The sequence below is a fragment of the Monodelphis domestica genome, chromosome 1, assembly GCF_027887165.1.
Source record: "Monodelphis domestica isolate mMonDom1 chromosome 1, mMonDom1.pri, whole genome shotgun sequence".
Lineage (NCBI taxonomy): Eukaryota > Metazoa > Chordata > Mammalia > Didelphimorphia > Didelphidae > Monodelphis > Monodelphis domestica.
The window spans coordinates 620,576,265-620,602,660 of record NC_077227.1 but is presented as its reverse complement, the minus strand read 5'-3'; the positions used below and the strand labels follow the sequence as shown (position 1 = coordinate 620,602,660).

General features: G+C 35.0%; 1 protein-coding gene and 1 non-coding gene across 2 annotated transcripts in view; one reads left to right on the top strand and one right to left on the bottom strand.

The window, feature by feature from the left end:
- Nucleotides 1-26,396, top strand: part of SPTLC3 (serine palmitoyltransferase long chain base subunit 3) — a 221,477-nt gene that overhangs the window by 121,177 nt on the left and 73,904 nt on the right. The window contains exons 7-8 of the mRNA XM_001374333.4: nucleotides 16,990-17,095; nucleotides 25,452-25,671. Coding sequence (XP_001374370.1) covers nucleotides 16,990-17,095; nucleotides 25,452-25,671 — 326 coding nt within the window. The remainder of the gene's footprint in view (nucleotides 1-16,989; nucleotides 17,096-25,451; nucleotides 25,672-26,396) is intronic.
- Nucleotides 3,257-3,359, bottom strand: LOC130456636 (U6 spliceosomal RNA). The gene has a single exon (XR_008915705.1). It is a non-coding gene; the product is annotated as a U6 spliceosomal RNA (small nuclear RNA).

The window sequence follows — 26,396 nt, the reverse complement described above, 5'->3', positions numbered from 1 at the left end:
ATTTATACATTACATTTCCCCCACATATTAGTATACATAGGTTGATATAAATGTAGTCCTTATAGAAGAGAGTTTGAGTAAAAGAAGATAACATTTTTCCCCTTTCCTTAATATTTACCTTTTCAGGTATTCCTTGCTCTTTGATTTTCGGTATCAAACTTTCCACAGAGCTCTGGTCTTTTCTTTGCAAAAAGTTGGAAGTCTTCTATTTTGTTGAATGCCCATACTTTCCCTTGGAAGTATATAGTCAGTTTTGCTGGGTAGCTGATTCTTGGTTGGAGACCCAGCTCTCTTGCCTTTCTGAAGATCATGTTCCATGCCTTACGATCATTCAGCGTAGAACTTGCAAGGTCTTGTGTGACCCTGATTGGCATTCCTTTATATCTAAATTGTCTTTTTCTGGCTTCCTGTAGGATTTTTTCTTTTGTTTGATAGCTTTGGAATTTGGCAATTACATTCCTGGGAGTTGTCTTTTGGGGGTTTAGTGTAGAAGGTGTTCTGTGAGCTCTGTCAGTGGATGTATTGCCCCCTTGTTCTAGAATCTCTGGGCAATTTTCTTTGATTATATCTTGTATCACCATGTCCAGTTTGGTGTTTATTTCTGGCTTTTCTGGGAGTCCAATTATTCTTAAATTTTCTCTTCTCCCCCTGTTTTCCAGATCTATCACCTTGTCGGTGAGATATTTTATGTTCTCTTCTAATTTCTTGGTGTTTTGGCTTTGCTTTATTAGTTCTTGCTTTAAAGCCTGGTTTTCTTTTACAGTTTGGTCAAACTGGTTTTGTAGATGCGTGAATTTCTTTTGCATCATTTCCCACTTTTCCTCCCAGAGGGCTTCCATCTTTTTGGTCCTTTCTGATTCAAATTCTTCATGGGTTTGTGGAGAGTTTCTATTTCCTTTGGAAGATTTTGGAGAATTTTCTTGTATATCTTCTTCTATCTGCTCTGTATTTTGTATTTTGGCTCCATAGAATGTGTCCAGAGTCGCCCCTTTCTTCTTATTTTTCTTGGTATTTTGGGGCTTCTGTGCTTCTGTGGAATTTGTCATCTCTGAACGTGGAGGATTGGCTTTTCTTGTCTTTGTCTGGTGATCAGTGGCTTTAGTCCTGGGCAGATGTTGGTTCTATGAGCGTTCCCTGGGTTAAACTGAATATGCCTCACTGGAACTGGAATGGAAGGGTCGGACCACGAGGCCACACTCTCCCCCTGGCTCGATTTCCGGAAGTTGCCTTCAGAATCCCTGGCCGTGAGGCTGTTTCGTCGGCCTGCGGGGGGATGGGCTGCCGCTTCCCCAAGCTCCGAGAGCACAGACTTTCACTGAGACTTGGATAGCAGGATCCAGCCCGTGAGGCTGTCTTGCCCGCCCTGAGGGTTGCTGTTGTTTTGACCAGCTCTTTGCAGCGGAGGCCCCAGGCAGTAACTTTCACCCGGACTGGGACTTGGGTAGAAGACCCTGAGGGTTGTTGTTCCTCAGACCCTGCTCTCTGAGCCCGGCGCGGCTGCCGCTTCCGGGAGCCTTGGACTCTGCGCTCCTACCCCTGAGGTCCGAGGGATCTCGGGTTCTGGCTTTTAAGGGGAGCCGTACCTTTTGAACCGGGTCCAGGTCCAGGAGGAGGGTTCCCAGGTTCTGTGCTGTTGATCGTTTTGAATTTCGGCGCCTTAGGAGCTTCTAGTTTGAGATCGGTCGGGAAGGGTTTTCCGGAGATCTGAACTTCAGCTTTCTCTAAGCCGCCATCTTAACCGGAAGTCCCCCTTAATAGTATTTTATTTGAAAATTTTACAGCAGAATTCATTAAGGACATGGGGGGGGGGGGGGTTCTGTTTTTGCAGTTCTTGAATTTGGTATCAGAATTATATTTGTGCCATAAAAGGAATTTGTAGTATTACTTCTTCTATTTTTCCAAATAGTTTTTTCTAATATTGATGTTAATTATTCTTTAAATGTTTAGTAGAATTCATTTTTAAATCATCTAGACCTTGGGGGGGTTCCTTAGGTAGCTCATTTATGGATTGTTCAATTTCTTTTTGTAATATAAGGTTATTTAACTTTTCTGTTCCCTCTATTAATCTGGACAGTTTACATTATTTTATCTAGTCATCCTTTTTAGTTAGATTGCCAGTTTTGTTGGCATGTAATCAGACAAAATAGATCCTAATAATTGATTTAAATTCATCTACATTGGTAATGTATTCATAGTTTCACTTTTAATACTAAGAATTTGGTTTTATTCTTTGTTTATCTATTTTATTGGAGTTTTCACATAATTAACTTCTATGTTTTTATTTTTAATTCATTGGTTTGTTATTGTTTTTACTTTCAATTTTAATACATCTCTTTGACTTTTCAGGATTTATATTCTGCTATTTAATTGAAGGGTTTTAATTTATTGTTTTTCTAAGGTTTTTTTTAATTGCATACTCAATTCATTGATTTGGTCTTTCTCTTTTTTATTGATGTGTTTATTTTTTATAGTTATGAATTTTCCCCTAAGTACTGCTTTGGATGGATCCCAAAACTTTTGGTTCATTGTCTAATTGTAATTTTCGTTAATGAAATTATTTTGAGATATCTAGGCCAATACACTGGAATTGAAGGGGCCTAGGTTCAAAACTGGTCTCACATACTTCGTAGCTGTGTGACCCTGGGCAAGACATTTAACTCCAGTTTCCTAGCCCTTGCCACTGTTCTGTCTTAGAATTAATGCTGACTGAAGGGTGTTTTTGGTTTTGTTTTTGTTTTTTTAATGAAATTGTTTCTCTGACTTTTTAAAAATCCATTCATTCTTTTGGATTAGATCTTCCAATTAATTTTCAATCTGTGTTTCCAAGGCCCTCTACTAAATGTAATTTTTATTGGAGTATGGTCTTTTAAATGGTGTGTTTAATATTTCTGCTTTTCTATACTTTTATATTATTTTTATGCCATAATACAAGGTCCATTTTTCTGAAGGTGCCATGTACAGTTTTAAAAAAGGCATATACTTTTCCATTTCAATTAAATTTTCTTCAGAAGTCTATCATATCTCAGAAACTTCCTGACTGTGTGATGCTGGCCAAGTCACTTATTACCACTTGCCTAGCCCTTACTACTCTACTGCCTTAGTATCTATATTTAGTATCTATTCTAAGACAGAATATAAAGATTTTTTAAAGGTCAATCATATCTAACTTTTCTAAAATCTATTCATCTTTTTCTTCTTTATTTTATAGTTAAATTTAACCCACTCTAAGAGGGAAAAGCTCCCGCCTAATATCATTTGGTTTTTTAAATGCTTCATGAATTTGCATGTAATCCTTGCACAGGAGCAGTGCTAATCTTCTCTATATTGTTCCAATTTTAGTATACGTACTTCTGAAGCAAGCATATTCATATAGTTTTACTATTTCTTCTGTAACTAATTTAATTTTTCCTTTAAGAATATGGATCTATGACATTTGGTGGAAGTATTTAGTAATGATATTATTACATTGTCTACAGTATCTTTCAGCAAAATGTAGTTTCTCTGATTATCTCATTTAATTAGGTCTTTTTTTGCTTTTGCTTTGTCTGAGATGATGATTGCTGCTCTTGCCTTTTATTTTTAATTTCGGTTAAAGGAAAAATAGATTCTTCTCCAGCCCTTAATTTTAACTCTCTGTGTATTTTTCTCTTTCAAGTATGTTTCTTATAGACAATGTATTTTTGGATTGTGGTTTCTAATCCATTCTGCTATCTACTTCTATTTTATGGTTGAGTGTATCTATTCATAGTAATTGTTACGATTACTGTGTGTTTCCCTATATCCTATTTTTTCTGTTTATCTTTCTCTCTCCTTTTATTCTATCCCTCCTGAAAAGTTTGCTCTGCTTCTGATCGTTTCTTTCCTTGATCCACCTTCCTTCTTTCCCCACTCCCTTTCTCTCTCTCTTTTTGTTTTTAAACCTTTACCTTCCGTCTTAGAATCAATACTGTATATTTGTTCGAATGGAGTAGAGCAGTAAGGAGTAGGCAATGGTGTGGTCACTGTTCTCTTGTTCTCCACTGTGCAGTCTTTATCCAGGAATGGCCCCTGTTCCACTGGACAACAAATACTAGCACTTCTCTGAACTGCAACTACAACTAGAGCCCCTTGTTTCCTACTAACCATTCCTGTATCCTGAAACCATATACAGAAAATGAAAGTGCCAAAAAGTACCTAGTCCTACACCCATTGCTAGCTCAGTGTACCCTATACTTTTTTCTAAATAATTGCCCAATCCCCTTACCATCTCTGGGTTGAGAATTCTCAAAGATGTGCCTGCTGATGTTGTAACTGCCTCAAAGGCCCACTGATGGCATTTCTGTGACATGCACTACAGGCTAACTCTTACACCAGTGTCATATATCTTTCCTTCCAATTTCCTGCATTGTCTTAGGCTAGGAAAATTTCTCATGCTTACCTTTTATTGGCTACACTACTCTAGAATTCAATTTGACACATTATATTAAAGTTGTTTGTGCCTTTGCTCTGCCATTTTGGTCTAGCCTCTCCAGAGATTCTATTAATTCTATTCAATTCTGTTTAGAAATGATTGAAGTTCCATGGTTGTTTCTTTATTATAGTGGTCTCTGAACCCTTCCTGAGTTGATCCAAAACTAACAAAATAATGAGTTTCTTTGATGAATTCTCCTAGGTCAAATCCATTGACATTAGTCCCATCTGACAATTTAAACTAACTCTTACATAGAAAATGAATTGCAATAGATTTCCTCAGAGAAAAGAGAGTTAATTTTATGATATAGTATCTCCTCAACTGGATCTTTTCTCTTTCCTGAGTACATAAATAAATTAATGCCATTCTTAACTTAATTAAATGTGTTGACTATTCCTCCAAATCTCCATATACACCCATTTATAAAAACAAGTATTTCTTGCTCATCTTGTTTGCCCTCTTTGGAAAACCATGCCATCATACTTTTTGTCTCATATATGTTACTGACATCTACTGGACAGAATCAGCCTTTCCAAGGGAATCAATGAAGAGAAGAGCTTTTCTTATTTTTGTTAAGCTTTTTTTTTAATTCCTTCAGCTTTTAGGGATTCTACTTTAAGAAGTAAAAACCTTAATTTAAATGAATTCACATTTCTTACATGAATAGCCTAAGTTCAAGTTTTTAAACTAGTTACTATATAAGTGTTATTTGCTAGTGACCTTGAGACCTGGCAACCATAGACATGACTTGGGTACATCATGGGCAATCTGGTATTTGTCTTTGTTTTAGTCTTTCCATAATATTCCACAGGGTAAAGAAGGGGAAAACTTTTAAGAAGGTAGTGGTAGATGGAAATAAAGAGGAGGAGGAGATTTTAAGACATATTTAAGAAGGAATGTAGTTGGCAATAGGCAATTTCCTAGGTTATATATTATTGTCTTCATGATATGATATTATACCCACAGTCACAGGACCTGAGTTCCAAGGGATTACAGACACCAACTAACACAATCATACCTAAACCAGAACTCCCTTTATAATACCCAGACAAGTATTAAGTAATCTAGTATCTATTTAAAGACCTCCAGTGAGAGAGAAAACACTACCTTACATGGTAGAATATTCCATTTTGAATAGCTCTAATTATTAAGAAGTTTTTGCCTTATAGCCAGTCTAAATCTTTTTGCAACTCCCACTTTTTCTCCTAGTTCTGTTCTCTAAAGCCAAGTTTAATCTCACTCTCATATGATAGCTTTAAATACTTGAAGACAACTATCATATTTCTCCATGTCTTCTTCAACCTAAATATCTCTGGTTCCTTTGAATGACCATTAAGAAGCATAATCTCAAAGACTCTTGCAATTATGTTAATACATTCCTTAGAAGTCGTACCTAGAACCAATGTGATTCTAACATCCTGAAAGAAAAAAATCTACTATGATCATAATCCATCCTTAGAAGGGATCTTTATGAATGGAATCAAATAAACCACCAGCAGGATCAAAATGCAGGAGAATACCAAAAATGAGTGAAGGGAGAAAAAAATTAACCAGAATAATTGTTTATTTAAATGCTCACTTTTCTTATAATGAGGGAAAAATATAAATGACAGCACAGTATGGGAAGTATTGGCACACCACTGGAGGAGTTGCTCCATTCCCCCTCTTCTCAGCACTGGAAGACATTTTTTGCATGCTCTGTCTCTCTATCCAGACAGCCAAAGCCAGCACTTCCTCCCTCCATTCTCCAGGGTAATAGGTGAGGGGATGCTCACAGGCAGCTTGAAGTTGCAGTTTGGGCAGGCAAACTTGAAAACCTTTGCCAACACTCACTTGGAGGATTTCATCTTACATGTTTTTTCCTATAAAAAATCATCAGTTTTCTTTAAATCTAAACATATTTTAAATTTTCTAGAGAAGACTGATATTTAAAATAGCATAAGAATCAGATGTTTAGAGGCAGACAGGACCTCTTAAGCCAAATTCTAACTCCCCTCATTTTAATGTTGAGGAAACTAAAGCCAAGAAAAGTTACAAAGTACTCTTAATCCAAATCCAGTACTCTTTCCAACATACAATTGCTGCTTCACTATTGTCAATCCTTTGGCAAAGGGAGGTATAACAAATCTTCTATTGTGTAATTCTGACTTTCATCTACTAATTTTGCTCAAAGTACAAGTACAAATAAATAGAAATCTGGTGACTACAACCAAAAGCTATTGAGTGGTGGGAAAAGAAGAAAGAGTGTTTATGAAAACACATTGACCCTGTGATCCAAGAGAGAAATGGAAGGCCCAGGAAGACCTGCCACTAAACTATGTGACTTGGGTAAATCATTTAACCTCTCTGGACCTTATTTCCCTCATCTATATAATAAAGGAGAGCTAGATCACTAGATAGCTACTAAGTTATCTTCCAGGTCAAATCTATAAAATATGATTCTTTGACATAGTTCTTATTTCCCTCCAGTTACATTACTTTTGGAGGCTGTGAACTTTGGAACTGTCCATCATGCCCTAAAAATAGGCACCTCTCCTCCTCCCTAACCCTCTGCCAGTCACAGGGTAGGCCAACCAGCCTGCAGCTGAACATTGGCACACCCTGAGAGATAACAGACATAATGTGCCAGTAGATCAAAGGACCACCTCAAATACCATCTTCCCTTAAACCCTGAGGGAGACTGTTAAGAGTCTTGAATCTACTTGTCTTAGAATAACTTCCAAATGCTTAAAGACCAGTGCCCTCAGCCATCATCTTGAGAAATAGTCCCTGGGAAAACACAACTTGGCTACTGTTCCTGAAGGTACAACATAACAGCTACTGGAGACTCAGAAAAAGCAATTTCACTGCCATCAAAGTACTAGGTACTGTCGAATGGTTCAGTGTCAGAAACTGATATGCCTTTATCAATGGAAATGATATTAAAGAAGAGGCACTCCCATCTGCTTTGCCTCTATACCCTAAGAATCATGGAACCTTTTGGTGTGACTTACAGCTGAAACCTTCTATTTGTATTGTCTCCTTCATTAAAACATAATCTATTTGAGAGCAAGGACTTTCTTATTTTCTTATTTGTTCCCTTGGCACTTCACTGAATACTTTGCAAGGTTAAGTAAGAGTTGAATAAATGCTTTGTTCATTCAGTCATTAATCTAGTCCATACCATACCTCAAAAAGAATCTCTTTGAGTAGCTTTTTGAACTCTGCTTGAAGATATTCAGTGAGGCAACCCTCTACTTTTAGATAGATCAAATTCTTTGAAAGTTTTTCCTCATATCAAGCTGTCTACCCTCTCTGTAATTCCTCCCATTATTCCTAGTTCTGACTTCTGGGGTCAACCTACAAGACAACCCTCCAAATAATTTAAAGAAAGTTGTGTTCTCCCTAAATTTCATCCAGATTAAACTTTTGCAGTGCCTTTGATCACCAATTAGATAATGACATGGAGGCTCTTCACTATTCTATATGACCTCCTTTTGTTCACTTTACTTTACCAGTATCCTCACTAAAATGTGGTGTGCAAGATAGCATAAAATGAAAAGCAATGATAACACTATGACTAGCAGCAATGACCTACATTCTATCTGGGCAAGTCATGATCTGTCTTGAACATCAATTTCCTTGTCTTTAGGTAAGGATGATATCTGACCTGCCATGATCAGAGGATCATTTTGAGAATCAAATGACTTAAAAGGTTTTTTATAATCCTAAAGAATTCTATAAATTTAAGCTATGACTTATTATTATTAATGAGTTAAGCATTATAACAGTAGGGTCTCCTATAGTAAAACAAAAACAGGCATGTACTCGTCTACCAGGCACCCTCAGCACTTCACCAAAACTTTCTTTAAAGGCTTTTATATTTTCCCTTTCTTCTTGTCTTTTTTTTTCACCTAGAAAGTTCTGTGTATATAGAAATAAAGTTTAGAGGCACTAAACAAAGAACCAAAAATTAATCTACAATTTGGAGGAAATTAAAACACAAACTGAATTGGGCAATTTATCACAGGAATTAGGGCAGAGGGAGAAGATTTAGAATAAAAGGCACATCAGTCAGGAAAAAGGAAACCTGTGGGCCAAAGAGAGGTTGAGGGGCTAGGGCCCTGACTATAGTAGTGAGGAAAAAGAAAGTTAATTAATTACTCTTCTCACTCTTATTATCAGCTCTTGCTGAGGTCTTTTAGTCTCTGCTACAGGCAGAGTAAGGAAGGGCTCAGAAGATAGTGTCAAATGCAGTTATCACTAACTTTGTGATACAGCATCATCACTGCCCAAAGCTTTCAGCTTCTGCTGTGCCTTAAGTCCCTCAAATGTTCACAACATGGGCCACCAAAAAAGTCCCTCCCTAGGGAAACAACATAGAAAAATACAGACACAGATAAGGTATGTACAAAGAAAGTCACTCAGATAACCAGCCTTCCCAGAACAACACTGCTCTGAAACACAGAGGTCTAATCTGATTTTCTGTCTCTAGTGCCTCACGGGACAATCAGATATTCAGTATCAGGGGCTGTTTAAACATACTAGCCCACATGCTTGGGCCATTCTGCCTTATGGCTACAGGCAGTGAGAGGTGGCTTCCCTTAAATTAATTGCTAGCAGCTGCTGCTGCTTTTTCCTCAGCTGATCAAATGCCCAATCTCTGTGACTTGTAGTTACATATGTCCTCCTCAGACATATCCTAGACTCACCCAGGACTGATGTATAAGGAGGAATAGTCAATCCAAGAAAGCAGTAGACTAAAGAAGATGAGGAGAAAGGAAAATAATAACTTCAAATTATGGGAAGGAAAGGAAAAGATATTGTTTGTGTAACAGAGAAAGCAAGTAAATAAGTACTCTCAATAAGTAATTCTCGGTTTTTATGCACTATCATTCATCTTCTCCTAAAAGAAATCTCTTTTTTAAAAATAAGGCTACTAGAGCATGCCAAGAAATATTAGTAGCATATTAAAGACATGGTCCCTAAACTGAGGAACTAATATGTTTGGAGTAAAGACTTCCTTTCCTTTTTATTCACAGGCTGCTTTTCTTTAGTAGCATATGTGTCATATATAGACATATACACTATTAAGATGTAACCATAAAATATGGGTAGCAGAAGTCCTTTACTTGGGTGGTCTTTTGCCCCAAGATAGATGCATTTGCATGGTGTTTTGGCCCAGGAAAAAAAATCTTCAGAGAGAAGGCATAAGCTCAAAGCATCTACTAGAATTTTCCCTGTACAAACAATGTTTTATGTTCATTAAATAAGAATATCCATGTTGCAAAACAATCTTAAATCAAATTTGAAAGAAATCTTCCACACTGAATTACATCAGTCTCTTTTATGGCAGCTAATATCAGGCTTCACATTTACTTCTCCTGCACTACTAAGTGGGTAAAAAAAGATTCTATTGAAAGTATTGTCCATTGTGGATACCAGAAGAACCAAATTAGATTTAAAGTCCACTTCTGAATTCACTGAAAAACTCCATCTCTTTTGTTTATTATTTCTCTTTAGAACTGTATTAGTATTTTATTTATTATTTTCTTCTACAATGTACTGAAGAAACCATGGAGTAGTGAAAAAAATACTAGAAAGCTGTGAGCTCCAACCTTGGCTTTGACAATTCTCGTTGCTGTGGTCTTGGATAAACAACTCTATCTCAGAGAAATGTTTGGTTTTTCTCCTCCATAATATAGGAATACTCCTATTTACATTACCTATTTCACAGAGGAGCATTTTGTAAACCTTGAAATACTAGAAAAAGACATTTGAATAGCTATTATTAGAAAATATTATTGAATTGAATTCAGGTTTACTTTTTTTTAGACCCAGAGCATACATCTTATGACAGAAAGGAAATGAAAAGCTAAACAACTTGTGCTTCCTAGATGTGATACAGTTATACAGGCTACAAAGTCAGACTCAAATTTCTAAAAATCTCTCAGCTGAAGAGAATTTGATGTAAGCCTACAACATTTTTAGAGTGACAACATCCTTATTTGAATATTATTTATAGAAATATAATTGGCAATTTAAGAAACCTAACTCCAAATGTTTATAGTAAAGAAAGCAGGTAACATAATTATACTTTAGTGTGAAAATCCCAGGTATAAGAGAATAAATGAGCATGGAGGAGAAGTTAATATCTAAGTTGATAGTAAAAGGATGGTAGGATTAAGGAAGGAGAATTCTGCTTAATTACTTCCTGGAAGACTATTTCCAAAAACTGGGCACTCTTCCAGGGACTAGCTGTAAATAAAGAAAGAGAAAGACCAAATTTGGCAATGTCCCTTGAAAATAAAGACATTGTTTAATTTCATCTTAAGAAGCCATAAAACCTTACTTCAGCTGATATTGTATTCAATAAATATCCATTTCAGAAGGTGGTCATCAGCCTTGATTATAATGAATATTGGCTTCAGGTTTCTGTTTTACTCTTATTGGGTGTCTCTGTTTACAGCCATTGAAAATGTGACCTGGGGTATCTTGTGGAAGATTATGGCCAGATGCTTCTTCCTTCTAGCACTTTAAATATCTATCCCTTACCTCATCACCAAAACAATGATGCTAATGGTCTTGCTATGTTGCTAATAGAATGGAATTTCTGCCATTTAAAATATAATCACGGTCTTGAATCAAAAAATATTGGAATTTTAGATGCAAAGAAGAATAGAAGTATCTATGAAATATTTACTGTGATCTTGATGATTTTCTTTTCTTTAACTCGTTGTAACAACAACAAAAAAAAACTAGAGGGAACAGACAAATGTTTTTTCCTAGAGTCTCGCTTTCTAAAAAAAAATCCAAGGTTATATAGTTAAGCCAACTAATTTAATCATGTTCACTTAAAATATTTTCAGATTTAGAGTATATCAATAATAATTTGCCATAATTTTACAGTCCTTGTTAATACAAACTCATAAAATTTTAGAGAGGAAGCTTTTTAACACAGAGATCCAAGAAATCTGAGCTATGGAAAGTAGTAAGGTAGTAGTAGTTCCCAAAGACTGTATTAACATCCCTTCTGTATTACCAATGAAATATAAAATTTGTTAGAATACGGAATGGTGCTAAAAAGTTTTGCTTTGTAGAACTAGCTAACAAGCTGAAAAGGAGAGGAGAGAAAATGAACTTAATAGAACCTCTCATGACACAGCACTACAGCTATGAGTCTATTATTTCCAGGTAAATTTCACTGTGTCTCTGCTGTGTCCCCCTGTTAATAATCAGTCAATAAGTATTTATTAAGCAACTGCTATGTTAGCAAATATAAAATAATAAATAGAAATAAATAAAAGGTAGTTAAGTATATGGTAGTTTTGTAGGGAAAACACCAACAGTTGGAGGGATCAGAAAGTATTTATATAGAAGGTAATGCCTGTGATGCATCTTGAAGGAAGAAATGGATTCTATGAGTCAGAGTTGAGGATAAAAAATAGACTATGAGAGGGGGAATAGCATTTAATGAATCTAGAATGATGGTTTGGGACCAGATTATAAAGGCCTTAAAAGATCAACAAAGAAGCTTATATTTTATCTGAGGGGTGATAGGGAAGCACTAGAGTTTAACTATGATTACATGAAGTTGAAAGGCTTTCGCATGAACAAAATAAAACAAGTGGGATAAGATAAGAAGTATTTTATTGTGGAGGGAAATCTTTGCAACAAATATCTTTAGTAATGATCTAACATTCAAAATACATAGAAAATGATGGGAAAAGGTTATCTACTACCACGTGGCAGAGTTAGAATGCAGACCAAAGCATATTTTTCACTTTATTTCCTCTGATTTTTTCTCTATTGTAAGTAATATGTATCTTGTTTAAAAACATGATGAACATGGACATATGTATTGCATGATAACATATGTAAACTTATACCATATTACCTGCCTTCTTGGGAATGGGAAAAGGTGGAACAAAAGAAGAGAACTTAGATTGGAAAATGTCAGAAAATAATTGTAAAAATTATATCATAATTAAATCTGAAAAAAATTAATGTCACTATTTGTGGGGTTTAGGGGGAAGAATATAGGAAATGAAAAAATAGATAAAAGACCAAGAGCTACTCCCAGATGGATAAGTGGGTTAAAGGATATGAACAAATAGCTCTCAAAAGAATTGCAAATTATTAACAACCACATGAAAGATTGTTCCAAATCATTATGAATAAGATCAAAACAAAAACAAAAACTCTGAAATCTTCACACTTTAAACTTGTCAGATAGTAATTTAGTCCAAAGGCAGTTATTATGGACTTACTATTATGCCAGGAATTGTGCTAAGTGCTGAAGATACAAAAAAAAAAAAATAGACCAAATGTGGTCCCCTATCCTCAAAGAACTATCATTCTAGTGGTAGAAAAGACATGCATACAATTACCACCTAGAAGAAATATACAATGTATATGGAGTAATTTCAAAATAAAGGTACTGTGAAAGGCTCCAGGAGGGGGAAAAGGAAGAAAAGTATAGAATGGTGAAGTCTGTTGCCAAAGATGGTATCTGATTTGAGGGTTGAAAGAATCCAGGAAAACCAGAATGGGATATAGCAAGGAGAAGAGGATAGGTGCTATGCTAAGTTTTATCAATTATATCCCACTTAAACTTCAAAACCTTGGGAGATAGGTGCTACTATTTATTCCCATATAATAGTTGAGGAAACTGAGGCAGACAGAAGTTTGGTGACTCATCCAGAATCACAAAGATAGAAAGTATTTCAAATATTCCTAACTCCAAGCCCAATGCTCTATCTATTATATCACCTAGATGAAAAACAGTTTAAAATAATATCAATTCCAGGCATAAGAGAAAGTCAGTGAAAAGGCATAGTTGGAAGTTGGACTACTGTATAAAGGGAACAGTGATTAGAATGGTATTCCTGGATAGTAGACTATGTGAAGGAAAGTAAATATAAGAAGTCTGAAAGGGAAGGTTTTAAAGGGCTTTATATATTATATTAAAGAGAAGAATGACTGAAGTTGGTAAATACTCAGATATTAATTTTAGGAAAATCATTCCTTAGAATGAAGAATAATTTGAAGAAGGAATACCAACCAGAAGGCTATAATAATTTATACATGAGTATGAGTGCAACTACTCTGATGCAATAGCTATATAAGTGGAGAAAGGGAATTTATTGCCTTTATTATTTATTTATTCCAATATGAAAGATGTTGTAAAGTTAAAAATGACAAGACTTGGCAAAGATTGGATTGCATAAGGTGAGTTCAAATAAGGCATCTAGGATGTAGGCCTGGCGTTGCTAGAAGAAGGGTGTGACCTTGAAAATAATAGGAAAGTTGCAAAGAGAGCTTTTGAATTGAAGAAAAATGTGTTCTGTTTTTGACATTGAGATACTAAGGGATATCCATTTTGAGAAGTCCAAAAGCTTACTGGAAATTCTGGCCTAAAGAACAGGAAAAATCTAGGGGATGAATATATAGAGCTGGAAATGAGTAGCTTATATAATAATTATATCCATGGAAACTGATAAAATCACTAAACAAGATAGTATAGAGAAGAGAAAGGGGCCCAGGCTATACCCTTGGAAGACAAACATAGTTAATAAATAGGGCCTGGGTTTATTGCTTTTGTTTAGTTATTGTTGTTTAGTCCTCTTAGTCATGTCTGACTCCATATGACCCCATCTGGGTTTTTATTAGCAAAGACCCTAGACTAGTTTGTCATCCTCTTCTCCAGCTCTTTTTAAGATCCAGAAAAGCACGTGGGAAAGAGAAATCAAACAGGTAGGAAGAGAACCAGGAGAAAGGATGAAAATGTAGAAAGTAGAGAGATAAAAAAGTTTAAAGGGCAAAATAGTGGAAATGAAGGAGTGGATGTAGTGGAAGTAATAGAAGTGGAAAAGTTTCTAAAGGAGTAGAGCAAAGTGGGTCTGGTCAGATGAAGTGAAAAGTTTTGTTTGGGGTATTTTTTTATTATGAAGGGCATTTTGTAGGCAACAGGAAAGGAGCCAAATGAGAAGGCAAAAAAGACATAAGAGAATATGTATAGAATGGACATTATATTTGAGAAAATTGGAGGGGATGGAATCAAGATGGCAATTTAAAGGGTTTGTGTTAATAAGGCAAAAGGTCATCTCTTCTTATGAGACAGGAATGAACGAGGGGATACAGGAGGGAGATATCTGAGTGATGTGAATAGGAAGAATAGGGAAGAAGAAAAACTTTAAGTGAATAGCCTCAATTTTTTTATGAAGTCTGAGAAAAGGTACTTGGAGGTAGGAGTGCTATGGAGATATTGAAGAGAGATTAGAATGTTTGGGAAAGCCATTGTTCTTGACTGAGATAGTGATCTGACTAGAGAAGTGAGAAGAATTGCCTTGCTGCTGTGGCAGGGGATCTAATAATTATGTAACATATATTTGTGGATCATATCTGCATATTTTATGACATTTTCCAGTTCAATTCAGTAGCTTATGAAAAGAATAATTAAGAAAAGAGTGAAAATAATCTAAAATCATTATGGACATGGTGTGATGTGAAAAGGAAGCTCATCCCCTCCCCTTCCTGAGTAACTTTACCTGTCTATCAAACATTCCTGACATACCAGAGGATTGAGTCAGTGTGCATTCTGTACATCAATAAAAGTTAAGGTTTAGGGAGACCAGGGAAGAACCATGAGGAGAAGAGACAGTGCAGGAGGTGAAGGGGAATGAGGAAGATACATGCAGGCTAGGTTAGGTATCCTGCAGTCAGGCTACTTAGGAATGATTGTCTACCCTTCCTAATAAACTTAATAAATATATATACATATGGGTAGAAAGAAATATTATTTTTAATTATTACAGTGATTAACAATAAGACATGACAGCAAGAAATTAGAGTGTAGAGGACAGTACACAGAGTTGAATGGATTCACCAAAGAATAAAGATAAATAGGCAGGAAGTTAAAGCCAATGCAAGGAGTTATGGTCTAGCAATAAACTTTGGGGTGGAGAAGTTAGAGGTCATGGTGAAGATGAAAAGTAGAGTTTGAGGTTTTAAAATTTCAGAAAAAATGGAGTGATCAAACATTGATAACATAAAGGAACTTCAGAGTTCATGAATGTGGAAGTAGGAGCTCACAGTTGTGATTTCATTAGTAGAAGGAATTCATTGAGGAAACTTTCTCTATAAATGCAGACAGGTAACTACTGGAGAGAGGAGTGAAATGACTTGCCTTGGGAAGAATTTGAACCCAAATCTTACTGCCTTTAGGTCAATCCTCTTTCGATCTTGCTGGATTTACTGGGTTACACCCTCTGGATACAAAACGAAAACATAGTCCCTGCCACCAAGGAACTGACATCCTAATAGGGAGATAAAATACATGGGGGGCAGGGGGGTGGAAGGAAGTACAAGTTTGAAGGGTGAGAGAACACTAAAAACTGAGGGACATAAGAAAGGCTTCCTGTAAGAAATAGCACCTAAGGTTAACATCAAATGAAGCTCTAATACATGAAAGCTGGGTTGAACACTGGCTATACATCATTTGGCTTGGAATCAGGAAGATCAGAGTTCCAAATGCTGCCTCAGAGACTATGTGACTGAAGAAATTACTTAATTTCTCTCAATTTCTGTTTCCTCAGATGTAAAATGAAGGGAATAAAAGCATCTATAGAATAGGACTATTGTGGAAATAAAATACATAAAAAACACTTTGAAAACCTTAAAGCTCTATATAAATGCTAGCTATTATTATCATTAACAAAGACTTTATAGGATGCAAAGGGATAAGGAAATGTATTCCAGGTCTGAAAGTCAACTTACACAAAGACACTGAAGTTGGAAATGGAATACATAGAGCAGACTAGTTTGGAGAGAACACAGTATAAATAAAAGAGATGAGAGTTTATAAAAACCTGGATTAGGGTAGTAATTTCATAAATGAAGAAAATGAAAAATATACAGAAGGTATTGTGGAGTAGAGATAATAAGACTTGGCAATTGATTGAGTTGGGAAGAAGTTTGGGAAGAAATAAAAGAGTAAAGGATAAACCCAAGGTTAAAAAATGGCATTGATGATAATAGAAATAATTAAGATTGGGGATGCTATGAGTTTACATGGGAAAGAGAAAGAACATATTGAGGTTGAGACACTATTGGCAAATCTAAGTGGAAATATCCAGTAGGCAATCGGTAAGGCAGAACTAGTTAGGAGAGAAATGAAGGAAGACAATGGAATAAGTCCATAATTACAGGATTTCTAGCACTAAACCATGGGTTAGAGAGATATTAACTGAGGAGAAGCCTTCCCAATATCCTTAAAGCACAAATTTTACAATACTCAAATGAGATAATATATTCAAATCACTTTGTAAATATGAAAGTATTATATAATAGTAGCTGTAATAGAACACTACTGTTACTTCCTTATGCATATTGTTTATTTAAAATGGGAGAAAATATGTCTTTTTAATTCTACCATTGGTTTCAGAAAAGGTATATTTAAGCTCTAGCTTAAAATAATCAAGAATACTTAGAAACTAAAATGGACAAAAACATCCATCTCACTCTCATAAGTCACTCTCTTTTTTGCTTGTTATTTAAAGACATGCAAAGTCTAGAGAAGCTACTAAGAGAAGCTGTGATCTATGGCCAGCCTCGAAGTCGAAGAGCATGGAAAAAAATCCTCATTCTAGTAGAAGGCATCTATAGGTATGTGAATGATCAGGGTATTTTAATCTGTGGTCTAAATAAATTTGGGGCAACTAGGTGGAACAGTGGATAGAGTGCCATGCCTAAAGTCAGGAAGACTCATCTTTTTCAGTTCAAATCTGGCCTTGCACTTACTATCTGTATGACCCTAGGTAAGTCACTTATCCCTGTTTGCTCAATCCTCATCTGTAAAATGAACTTGAGAAGGAAATGGAAAACCACATTGGTATCTCTGCCAAGAAAATTCCAAATGGGGTCACAAAAAGTCAAGAACAAAAACTAAATTTGAAAATGGAAAAAGAACTACATATTACATAGGATAAGCCACAAGTCTATACAAAGAATCTGGTTTGCAACTACTCCAGTAAGCCATTAATTATTTATCTGGTTACCTATGGAGTAACCTTCATTATCAGAAGACTAGAAACAAAATCTGAAAGTTGAAAGGGATATTATATTAGATATCTGTGATCACAGAGTGCTTATTTGCAATGTCTAGGAGAGTACCCAATCCAAACTGAACTATTGACCTTAGAGACCATCCAACACAATCAATATCTAAACAAGAATCTCCACTAGACTTCCAAAAGATATCAAGTCTTCACTTAAAGGCTCTAGCAAAGGGAAACCCATTCTCCACCAGAGATAGCCTATTGCATTTCTGGATAGCTAATTGTTAGAAAGCTTGTCCTCACCTCATATCTGCCTCTCTGGATGTGGTACTATATTATGGAAATTTTTTAAACCTACTTTGTGGAGAAATATGCATAGAAAAGAGTTAAATTATTACTATATATTGAAGACCTCAGGTCAAAGGAATATTTTACTTTATACTGATTTTTGGTATGAATTTTCTTGGAATTTCATTTCTAACTATAGGGTAAATTGAGGGATGCCTTGGAGTATCCTTGTGAATGATCTGATACAAGCCATTCTTACTAAAAACTAGAGAAGGGCTATAAATAGCTAAAGGAGTCATCAATGTATAGAATATTACTATCACATTTTGACTTTAATGTCAAAAGGATTACTAACTTCTTCATGGTTTGGCTCAGAAAGATTTTACATCAAAAATGCAATACCCTATGGGAGGACAAATATTCAACAAAGAACTACCTTTTCTCTTTTACTCTTTTAGCAGAGCTGTTAGCTCAGCAGAATCTTTCCCAAGTGAATTTTCAATAAATTCTAATCTCAAGTAATTAGAAAGGAAGTTCCTTGGGAATAATTATAGAAAAGTGAAAAAATTGAATGAAATGGTAATTCCTGCATCTAAACAATAAGAGTATTGCTGCAAATAAGGCAGGAAAAGCAGACAGCATTTTTTTCTCCTTAATCTAAACTTTTGCTTCAAGCAACATAATTTTAGCCAAAAGAATAATAACAAGCAGAAAAGGAAAGAAATGTGTTTCTTGTCAACAAATACATTTTCACAAACTGAAATTTTTTAATTCGCTTAAAAAAAAAAACAACTGAATACAGCATTTATTTTCCTGGCTGTTGGTCAGAGATAAATAGTCAACATCCCCATATACACCCTTCTCCATATCTAATCCAAGGAGTCTGGTTGTTTCACATACTACTACTACAGGGCTGTAAACTTGGCGTTTATAGTTTATAGTCAGTCACTGACTTTCTGTAAGACCTATCAGAATATAAGCAGGACACAACCAGGAGGTATGTCCTATGTATAAAGACTGTGAGAGTGTACTAGAATAATTAACTACTCATTGGCCCTGAACTTGCTACTTTAAAAAAATAATAATTCCAGTTTCACTTTATGCTGTCATAACTTCAAGCCTCATTCTTCCTCCTGTGTAATTTGTGCCAGCTGCAGTACACCATAAAACTGGGGCGAGAGAACAAACCAATTCTTATCTAAACACCTGTCATTCAGGATTGGAACAGCTTAAAAGCTGATCAGCTGAGCCAGAGCAGGCTGGACATCTCCTTTTAAGCAGAATAAACAGAACCAAACTGCAAATAAACACAACTTGGCACAACTAAAGGAAAGTTAAGTTTTAAACACTTTGATCATGGCTGAAATTAAGAGGACCACCAGCATTTTACTGTCAAATATTCTTGTCAGTTACCCAGCCTACAGAAACCACTGCAAAGGCTGGATTTTGTTCATTTCCTAAGTCTTATCTCTTTTCTGCCATAATATCAGCAGTACAGGTTTAAAGGTTATGGACCTCTTCGACAAATGGGGAAATTATACCAGATTTCAAGTTTAAACACATCTAATATTTGTTACTTAATCTGTGGTTTATGTATTCATTTTTCTTAGAACTCTTTTCAAAGAATTCTGGAATAGGGCTTTCAGGGATTCTGCAGTGAAGAATGATAATTTTTCTTATTTTTCCTTTTTTTAAAGCAGCATATGAAACTTTCCATGAAAAGAGTCTACAAATCAAAATGTCTTTCATGGTCATAACTTCTATGGACTTTGGTTTCTTCATCTCTGAAATGAAAGGGTCAGACTAGGTTATCTATACTCCCAGCATAATCATTCTATAATTCTATGATTTTGTGTGGCTGTCTTCTAACATTTTATCATAACTCAACATTTGGTGAAATAATTGATTTTTCTTAGGATTAATGTGAGAATTTCCATTTTTAAATATTATGTTGGTATATAATTTGCGGATATATATTCAGACAATATCACTGAGCTGTTTTAGAGTTTCAATTTCATGATTTTTTTCTCTTTTCTGTGCCTTCCAAAATCATTGATCTAAGATCCCCTACAAAACTAGTTAAAGAAAACTAGTTAAAATCCCCTACAAAACAGAAGAAAAAAGGAGTCTCAGAGAGATTATGGGATATTCAGATGACAAATGTCAAGTCACTAAAGATTTTTGGACCCCCTTTAAATAACATTATTTTAGTGTCACTAACTAGTTATTGTATTTAAAAGATGGATCAATGTGCAAGAAAAAAAAAGACATTAACTTACAAAAGGGAAGTGAACACAGGACCTTAATCTGTTAAATGCACATTGCACCAGGAGTTGCAGCTGTAATATATGACAAATGAAATGTAGTCAGCTGTAACACTCAAAAGAGAAAAATGGCAGAAAAGTGGAGGGTCACAGCTTGCAAAACACTAGCAGAAAAAAAAGTGGCCTACTTGAACTTATGACAATTATCAAGAGATGCTGAGGAGAGAACTCGTAGTAATTTTGTAAATACATAAACTGAACAGAGACCCAGAAGAGTCCAAGAGAATGTGTTATCACTCTTCTACTCAAAGTTTGAAAAGATTGCTTATGTCCCAAACCTCAGTGTTCTCTTCCTCTGCTTGTATGCTCACTTCTAATGGAAACAAATGAAGAAAATTTCTAATATGTGCATTTGCAAGGAAATAGGGAGCTTTATGATACACACTGAGACATTTGTGGACATCTAAGAAGGGAAGCAGTAGTTCCTGGAAGCCAGTAAGGGTCCACTAAGAAGCAGTCACAAAAAAATTAGGAGTAATACTAAACTTACCTCATTTCCTCTTATGATTAGTTATCAGACTTACAGATCAAGAACATTTTCTAGACGTGATATGTACATATATATGAATTTCTGCAAAGTACATGATAAATTCATGATATCTTTTTTGAGAAGATAAAGGAAATGTAAGTTGAATACATTTCAGTGAAATCCTAGGTGCTTCATGACTATAGAGTCTTCATTAATATAGTTATGTCATAAAGTAAGGAAATTTCTAGTGGTGTGCCATAGAATTCAGTTTTTTTGTTCTGTTCTATACGTTTTTTAATCAATCAATTATTATTCTATGGGTTAGGAATAAAGGTTATGGTTTCATTAGTATCGGATACTCCTAGATGAAGAACTACATTCTAATAATGCAGACCAGAACCTTCTCTGAACTTATAGTCTTGGGGAGTTGCCAGGAGCTTTGACAGATTAAGTGATTTGCCCAGGGTCACATAGCCATTATTTGTAAGAATTAGGATTTGAACCCTCTCTCTTCTGGGTTTTCAGGGCCAGCTCTCTATAAAAAATGACAGGCTGTCTCTCATAAACATATGATGACAGGCAGAATCATCGAATCTATAATTGAAACAAAACTACAAGATAAAATTATTACAATGAAAAATAAAATCAAGATTCAAAAAAAACCTACATTGGTCTGGATAATAATTCATGAATCATAGAGTTAGAATCAGAAGAGACTTAGAAGCTTCTCATTAACAGAAGAGTAAAATCATGCCTAAGAAGGGTAAGTGAATTGCCCAAGTATATATTAAGTGGTAGAGGTAGAATTTGAATCTGTCTTATGGCTGGCTATGAAGTCAACACTTTCTTTTCTATCTCATTACATTTAAAAGCAATAAATGTGAAGTTCTCACTTAAGCTAAAAATTATTAACTTACAAGCCCAGGATGAGAGATGCTTACCTTAATAGTAGTTAATGTAAAAACAAACAAACAAACAAACAAAAAAAAAAACTTGAGGGATTTATCTAACCAAAAGTTCAAAATGAGTTATCAGTGCTGCTAAAACAAACAAAAAAGTTAATTCAATCACATGCATCAGTAATAGACCTAAAATGTACAATGGAGATGATAGTCTCATCATCCCCAGTATATCACATCATGTTTGATTCTATTCCCATTCAGAGATATATCCTAATCAATGCAAGGTAGATATGCTATATTATTCTAGACTTGACTTATGTGAGGCAATGGGGTACAAAAACAAAAATACCTCAAATTATTCTTGCTCTCAATGACCTCCCATGCCATTGGAATGCAACTAATTTCTTTCCTTATGCTTTCCAAACTTGATCTTCTTTCTCTAAGTATCTGCTTCCATTAGTGGTTCCCCTATTTTCCCAGGCACCTAAATACAAAACCAAAAGCACCAACTTGGATTTCCTTTTTCTTTGTTCCTCACATCCTATTAGATAGTCACTAATCTCTGTCAACACCTCCACAGCACTACTTGCACCTATCCCTTCCTGTCCATTCTTAAACTAACATCACCCTAGTTCACCTTTTATTTGCTCTAGTATTACCTCTGAGTTAATGTCTCTGCCTCCAATGTCTCCCCAGTTCCCATCTGTTCTTAACACAGAAAAATAAGGTTTCTGCAGCAGCTAGGTAGCACAGTGGATAGAGTTACATGCCTCAACTTGGAAAGATCTGGGTTCAAATCTGGCCTCAGCTACTTCCTAGCCATATGACCCTGGGCAAGTCACTTAACCCCAATTGCCTACCTAGTCCTTGCCACTCTTTTGTATTATAGTAAGACATGGGGTAATGGTTCTAAAAATAGTAATAATCTTTTTAATGCACAGGTTTGACCATATCACTTCCTTACTCAAAAACATTCATCCTACTTCCCTGAGAAAAAATAAATTTGTCAGCCTGGCATTTAAGGTTTTTATTTTCTGTTCTTTGATCTCATCCTGCACTCTCCTATTTCTGTGTATTTGCAAAGACCATTCATTATGCATACCCACAGTATGTTCCTCCCTAAACTGTACTTTTTGAAATCCTCTCCTTTAAAGTCTACCTCAGCTTGCACTTCTTCCATAAAGTCCTCCTTGATCTCCTCAGCATTTTTTCTGGACCTCTTTTACCTTTATCACATTCTACTGTGCATTGTATTTATTTGAAGATATATTGAAGTTTGTCCCATTAGATTAAAAACTCGTTAATGGGGAAGATTCTGACATTTCTTTTTAAGTGAACCTAGTATAGTGCCTGGCTTATACTGAATGTTTAATATAAAGTTTTTAGTTTTCTAAATTGTTGAATGATAAAAATGAATAATGTATTTCACACCAGTGCATAACTCAACTCAATTAAATGTATTTTAAGCACCTACTCTGTGCAAAGCAATGGTGGAGATACAAAGTATACATTTAAAAAATACAATCTATGCTCTTATGGAGCTTAGTGTTTAATGAGGAATATTACCAATACCTGATAACCATACTGTACATGTTAAGTGTACAAGTTACAAAAGGATGAGCTAAAATATGTAAAGTCAGGACCCATGAAGGATCTGGCAGACACTAAAAATTAGACTAGAAAGGAGTTTAAAACCAGAGGAAGAGAAGGCAGATCAGGGTATGACCATGGTCAAGCAAATAGAGGTCAAGTTCCTGAAAGGTCAACTAAGAAAGAAGTGAACTCTAGGAGAGTTGATAGAAGTACTCCTGCAAATAACTTAGGAGAAGGTTCACTTGTATCAAAGGGTATATGTGATGGCATCTGATTTCCTTAATTAATATACAATTAATACCACATTAATACAATCTGAATTTTTTTCTAAAAAGAAGATTCCTAATAAAGTACATCTGTCAACCTCAAATAAACTGAGATTTTTATTGTTTCTATAATCACTTTGAAATATCCAGATTGCTTTTGGCTTATTTCCATTTATGTAACTTGTACACTAGTTATACAAATCAGTAAAAAAAAAAAAGGAATTTGCAACTTCAGGTAGCAAAATTATAACTGAAGCTTTCAACCCACTGATACTCAAGAAATAATTTGATGATCAGTCACCTAGTCCTAAAAGATAATTTTCCAAATTATTCCAAAATATTTTTGGAATATAATAATAATAATTCCAAAAATAATTAAATAGTATATCAGAGTTTTATTTACTACAAAAATACATGAGATTTCCCATCCCAAAAATAGTAGTTGAGATTTTCTGAGCTCCACATGACAAGCCCTCTGTCATTCCATTTGAACTAAGTAGAAATATAAAAGAAAAAGAAAAAAAGGATAGTTACTTGATTTTAAAGTAATAGTCATTATTATTTCATTTCTTATCTCAAGATATGATTTGAGCCCACAAGTAATATTTTTCTACCATGTACATTGGGACATGATAGCATTTGTTCATTACTATTTAGTAACTCATCTTATATGTAAGGAGTAGGAGAAAAGAGATTTCAAAAAGAAATCTTTACATTTAGCTAATAGAAAATACATAAATATATATATGTACATATATACATATACATATATATTCACTACTTTGCAAAATCAAGTATAATTTAAGGCCCTGAAAATTGCTTTAAATTTGCTGGTAGAACTATTTGTATTCACCGGTGCATTTGAACAGTATTTCTTCCAAAATTGTAGAGAAAGATAGACTTCCATTGAAAAAGGGAAACATGTTCTAATAAATAATAAATATAAAGAATTGCTTCTAAATATAGCTCAGCTTCAAATTTTAAAGTACTGAAGCTAAATGAAAAAAGTTTTAACTAGCCTTAAGTTGACCCAAATTATGTGCTGAACACACACACACACACACACACACACACACACACACACACACACACACAGTATCTTGAAAGGATGTTTTTGTTTGTTTACATTGATTCCTTACCTAGAATCCATTAAGGTTGGTATACATGTATATTCAGGTTTCCTATTTTGATGCCTACACTGACCTGTCATTTAAGTGTTTACAGAAGCATAAAATTTAGCATTACTTAGAGTTAAATTCAGTAGAGGGAAAGCAAACATTTCAATTGTCACTTTGACTTAACTAGCTTAACTATTTTTTTTAATTGACAATCAATTCAATCAAAATTCTGTATAAATACATGGTAATCAAGATGTCCTGAAGACATTAAAAGCTTAGAATTCCAAGTAGTTAGCTACCATGTAAATGTGACATTGTTATTTTATTTTAATAATATTTATATCCTGCCTACTTACAAAAGGTCTTGAAATAGCTTAATTAAAACACAAAGAAAAATAAAATCAAGGATAAAAAAGTCACTTATAGAAAACCATTAGGTATATGAGATAAGCCAATTACTACAATGAAGGATGAAATCGGGATCTCTAAACATGGTAATTGTGTTATGTTTAACTCTTCATAACCTCAAATAAAGGTATTTTATAGCTTTGTCACTTTAAACTTTACTTTTTGCCAAATCAAAAGAAGGGGTCACATACATATTTATGGACCTTTCATCAGGCATTTGGATCATCACATGATTGAACCAATTCATTCATAAAAAGAAAGTATTTTAATATCTTAACAATTAAATTTAATAATCTATACAGTGATAGTCTTTCCTCACTCTGACCTCAAACTCACTCTGCCAAATCAACAGATCAGCTGCTTTCATTTCTTCAGGAAATATGGCTACAGTCTTCATTTTCAAAACACTTGGATCCTTGCCCAATTTCAAAAACTTTAACATCCTTTTAAAATGTTTCTTAGGGGAGACAAATGACCAGAATTTATCTTTAATAGAGGGTAGAAACTAATTGTCATAACCATAGTCAAAAAGGAAAAAGAAAGAAAAACTTTTCAAAGGATAAATTACAATATTAGCATTTCTCTTTATAACCCAGCATGGAAGGTTCCATTGTGCGCCTGCCTGAGATTATTGCCTTAAAGAAGAAGTACAAAGCTTACCTCTACGTGGATGAAGCTCATAGTATTGGAAGTGTAGGCCCAAGAGGCCGGGGGGTCATGGATTACTTTGGATTGGATCCTTGTGATGTTGATGTGTTAATGGGAACATTCGCCAAAAGCTTTGGAGCAGCTGGAGGATACATAGCTGGAAAAAAGGTAAAACAAAAAGCCTTGTATTGGGGTGAAAGGTATAGTCTGAAAAGAATCTCTTACATTAAGCTTAATTCTTTCAATGTAAATTTAATAGGGCAATATTTAGTAGACACAAGTTATAATACAAATCAACCTGCCACATATAACATGGAGAATCCACTGATTAGATTCATATTCAAATATGTTGTTATTCAATCATTCAGTAATGTCTAACACTTTGTGAGCCCATGTACTATAGCCCTTCTATTCTCTGCTCTATCCCAAAGCTTGTCCATGTTAATGCTCATTTCTTCCATGACACTACTTATCTATCTCATTCTCTGCCTTCCCCCTCTCCTTTTGCCTTCAATCTTTCCCAACATCAGGGTATTTTCCAATGAGTCCTGTCTCCTCATCTTGTGGCCAAAGTATTTAAGCTTCAGCTTCAGTGTTTGTCCTTCCAATTAATTGTCTAAATCCTTTCTTTAGGGATTGATGGATTTGATCTCCTTACTGTCCAAGGGACTCCCCAGAGTCTTTTGCAGTACCACAATTCGAAAGCATCAATCCTACAGCACTCAGCTTTCCTTATACTCCAACTCTCATTTCCATACATTGCTACTGGAAAAACCATAGCTTTAACTATATGGACATTTGTAGGCCAAGTGATATCTCTGCTTGGTATGCTGTCCAGATAAACTATAGCTTTTTGTCCATGGTGAAAACATCTTTTAATTTTAATGCAGAAG